The sequence below is a fragment of the Aedes albopictus genome, chromosome 3 (assembly GCF_035046485.1).
Source record: "Aedes albopictus strain Foshan chromosome 3, AalbF5, whole genome shotgun sequence".
In the NCBI taxonomy this organism is placed as follows: domain Eukaryota; kingdom Metazoa; phylum Arthropoda; class Insecta; order Diptera; family Culicidae; genus Aedes; species Aedes albopictus.
The window spans coordinates 402997245-403001283 of NC_085138.1; the positions used below are offsets into that span (position 1 = coordinate 402997245).

A 4039-nucleotide genomic window follows, 5' to 3' on the forward strand; every position below is an offset into this window, starting at 1 on the left:
ATCGTGTAAAAACCCTGGGAGGAATTTTAAGAAATTCCTGAAAGAAACTCTGACAGAATATCTGAAAAAAAAAATCGTTGTAGCCGATTTTTTAGATGGATACACTAATCCAAAAATTTTATATTCAGAGTTCAGACCCATGATGTAGTGAACTCTGTGGACTCTATTCTTGAGTAGATCTACAAGTAGTAAAATTCGCTTTTTGTTATTTAACTATCCAATGTTTTATTGTTTTTTTCATTGGTGCAATTTTTCCCTGAATATTCACGATATTCCCTGACTATTCCAGATTTTCTCCCGTTAAATAAAATTCCCTGAGGATAACTGGTTTTCCAGGTTTGTCCAGGTAGTAGACACCCTGACCTACCTCGCTGCTATTTTTTATGACTGGAATTGCCAATAAAATCCAGAAGTTTACATTTGTAAATTTCAACAGTGCACATTGGTCGGGCTCCATACAAAGGGGCGGCCAAAACTCTCAAAAAGCGGAATTGATATTTTTAAACATTTTTTCACCTTATAACAAATATAATGTATTGTAGTTTTATGATTCTTAATTAAAAGCATACCAGCTTTTATTTTTCAATGACATTTTCACTGCCAAAGTGGCCTAAGTCATAAAATTGAAAAATGAATTATTCGAAAAAAGTAAAATGATAATATTTTGAGAATGGAATATATGTTTTATGTTATTCGGCATATGAAGGCTTGTTATTGGACTGTTTGAATGCACGTATGGTGCAAAATTAAAATGTCACAAAACTTTTCAAATTTTCATGTATTGTGCCTTAGGAATTTTGGTAATTTTTAAGTTAAAAAACGGTTCGTGTCGTCACGTGTCGCCGCAATCTCGAATAGTACATCTTAAACATCATGCTTAGGGCTGCATAAAAACGTTTAAACTTTTTGCAGAAATTTGCAGTTTTTCAAATTAGAGCTATTTAAAAAAGTCATGTTTTTTCATATATTTTACGTTATTTTTCCATTTTTGACTGAAATAAAATTTATCTCTCCACATTTTTCACACGTTTTGAACAAACTTGATTGGATTTGATCGAAAGATGATCATTTATTCAATTCAAATTGATTTTCTAACAAAAAAACGCAAAAAATTTGGGATTTACTGATTTTTACTGTTTTTGAAATTATTGAAGTTACGTAATTTTTGAATACCCCTTTTTAAACACTAAGAATACTATATAACATATCTAGACAACCTATAACTTCGATTAAACACATAAAAAGAGTTTTGTCCGAACTTTATCTTTTTCCGACCATTGTGCAGTGGCGAGATTTTTCCTATATTTCTAGAGCGTACCATTATGATACATTTTACCCCACGCTCTACCTGAGACGATGAGCTTTCTTCTCCGAGTTTAGAATCGAGAAGTGTTAATATTCCAAATCTCTCTCGCACACATACATACTTAATAAACAAACCAAAACAGCTGATAAATATTGGCTTACTCCAATCCCGTTAGACTACGTCCCTCTCAGTAGCAGATAGTCGCTGTTAACAATCACATCAGGGAATAGCAGTCACAAACAGGCAACGATAATAGCGACTGATAGGAATAATTTATCACGCTCTCAAAACTGGTGGCACCACAAAAGATGGTAATTTTTAATTTGCGCTTGCATCGGATCCAATTTCCTACAGCAAACATCATATAATTCCAGGGCAAGCAACAACAGCAACGATACTGCATCATAGGGGCTGGGGCTGCCGGAATTTGCGCAGCCAAATATGCACTGCAAGCCGGCGGAGATGTGACGGTGTTCGAGCAGACTGACCAGATAGGCGGTACCTGGTCGTATACCGATGCCGTGGGGAAGGACCGCTTTGGGTTGGACATCCATAGCAGCATGTATGATAGCCTGTGGACGAATTTGCCAAAGGAGATCATGGGCTATGCGGATTACGATATGCCGGAACAGCGCAGATCGTATATCCACTGGAGTGAAGTGTTGGTGTTCTTGAAAGATTACGCTAGGAATTTTGAAGTGGATAAGCATACGAGGTTTGAGCACTTGGTTGAGGAGGTGAGACCTTACGGAGACGAACAATGGCAAGTTCGGGTGAAAAATCTTAGGAAAGAAGAATGTAGCACGATGGTCTTTGATTACGTTTTGGTGTGCAATGGACACTACTTTGATCCAGTGTTTCCGGATTTCGAAGGTAAAGAACACTTCAAAGGCGTACAACTGCATAGCCATCAATACAGAAAGCCTCATGTATTCCAAAACCGTAACGTTTTGATCATAGGGGCTGGTCCAAGTGGCAGAGATTTAGTTTTCGCTGCAGCAAACTGTGCGAAAAACGTTTACTTCAGCCACCATGTGCCACACAAGCTGAAGGATGCAGTTTTCCCCGACAATGTCGTACAAGTTCCTGACGTCGCAAAACTCCATGAAGCTGATGTGGAATTTGTCGATGGATCAAGACACTCAATCGACCTTATCCTCTATTGCACTGGTTACCACTTCAATTTTCCATTTCTGCACAAAGATTGTGGCATCGAACTGGACGACGACTGGGTCAAGCCACTGTACAAGCATATCCTGAACATAAACCATCCAACGATGGCCTTCATTGGGATACCATTCCTGGTGTGCACAACTCTGATGTTTGATTTGCAGTCCCGATTCGCCATAAAGTACTATTCCGGGGAAAGTCCTCTCCCACCGAAGGACGCGATGATGAGTGATTTCGAAAGGGAAATGAACGATCGCTGGAAGCGGGGACTGAAGAAGCGACAGGCGCACATGATGGGTGGCGAGGTACAAAGGGATTACTATAACGATGTGGCCGAAAGTGCTGGGATCGAGCCTATTCCGCCGGTAATGATCGACATGCACATAGCGAGCCACCGGAGGAAGAACGAGGATCTGAGGGGTTTCCGGAATGATGTGTTTCGGGTGGTGGATGGTGGAAAGTTTGAAATGGAGTATGTCGAGGAGCTCGCTGATCGGGAAAGGAAGTGATATTTTGTTAAAATGATGCTGCAGACCTGGTATGGTTTTTATATACAGTGCTTGTTAATAAAAAGATATTATTTACTATTTGTATCGAGGAAACTTAAGTATGGAGCTGAGATAAAAACATATTCCGAAATCACCAACACAAGATTGAGGTTAGAATCAAGAAAGCTTGTATGGCCTTCGGACAATGCCGGCGAACCATTGGTAAAACTTGGGGTCTAAAACCCAAGTATATACAATGGACTTACACAATAACTGGGTCACTTGGCATAAAAACATTTGGCATAAAAACATTTGGCATAATGAACACTTGGCATAATAAAGAAGGGTGTATTTAGATTATTCCAAATGTACATTATGCCAAATGTCCCGCTTCCATATTGGCCTATGGATTTCTTGTATGGTGGTAAAAGGGAGAAGTGAGAATAATCCAATCAAAATTAGGTCATCTCCAAAGGATGTGCTTTATGGCGATGTATGGAGCGTTCTCTTCAACTCCCACGGCAGCGCTCGAAGTTCTCTTTCTTGCATCTACCGTAAACGGGTACTCGGTTTACTAGAAGAAATTCCTGTGAATCGCAGGTCAACACACACCTAGTTGTTTCCACTTTTGGTAAATTAGGATAAAGTGGTCCTTGCTCCAAGTGATCTTACAATTGCTTGTAATTTTGCATATAGGACAATCTCCAAGATAATCTATTCCCGGAGTTACTTGTTACTTAGAGGGAAGTATTTCAGACGGCATTGTATGTTACACTGATGGTTCCCTTCTCAAAGGTCGAGCTGGTGCTGGTGTTCACTCTTGTGAGCTAAGACTAGACACTGCACCATTTTTCAGGCCGAAATCTTTGCTCTTATGTGCCGAGTGCAATCAGCACTTTAGCAGCACGTAATGGGCAATGTAAAATGTATACTTTCGTTCAGATAGATAGGATGCTATTAAAGCATTTGCTGCGGCCAACTCTAGGTCGAAGTTAGTTATAGCTTGTCGAACTCAAATCGAGAAGCTGAATTCAGCAAATGCTGTTCACCTTGTATGGGCACCTGGCCATTCTTC

General features: G+C 39.8%; 1 protein-coding gene across 1 annotated transcript; it reads left to right on the forward strand.

Moving 5' to 3' along the window:
* The first annotated feature begins 1460 nt into the window (after positions 1–1460).
* LOC109426474 (senecionine N-oxygenase-like) lies at positions 1461–3067 on the forward strand. Its single transcript, XM_062856142.1, has 2 exons — positions 1461–1617; positions 1681–3067. The coding sequence occupies exons 1-2, from the start codon at positions 1615–1617 to the stop codon at positions 2983–2985; spliced, it is 1308 nt and encodes a 435-aa protein (XP_062712126.1). The 5' UTR covers positions 1461–1614; the 3' UTR covers positions 2986–3067.
* The last annotated feature ends 972 nt before the right edge of the window (positions 3068–4039 follow it).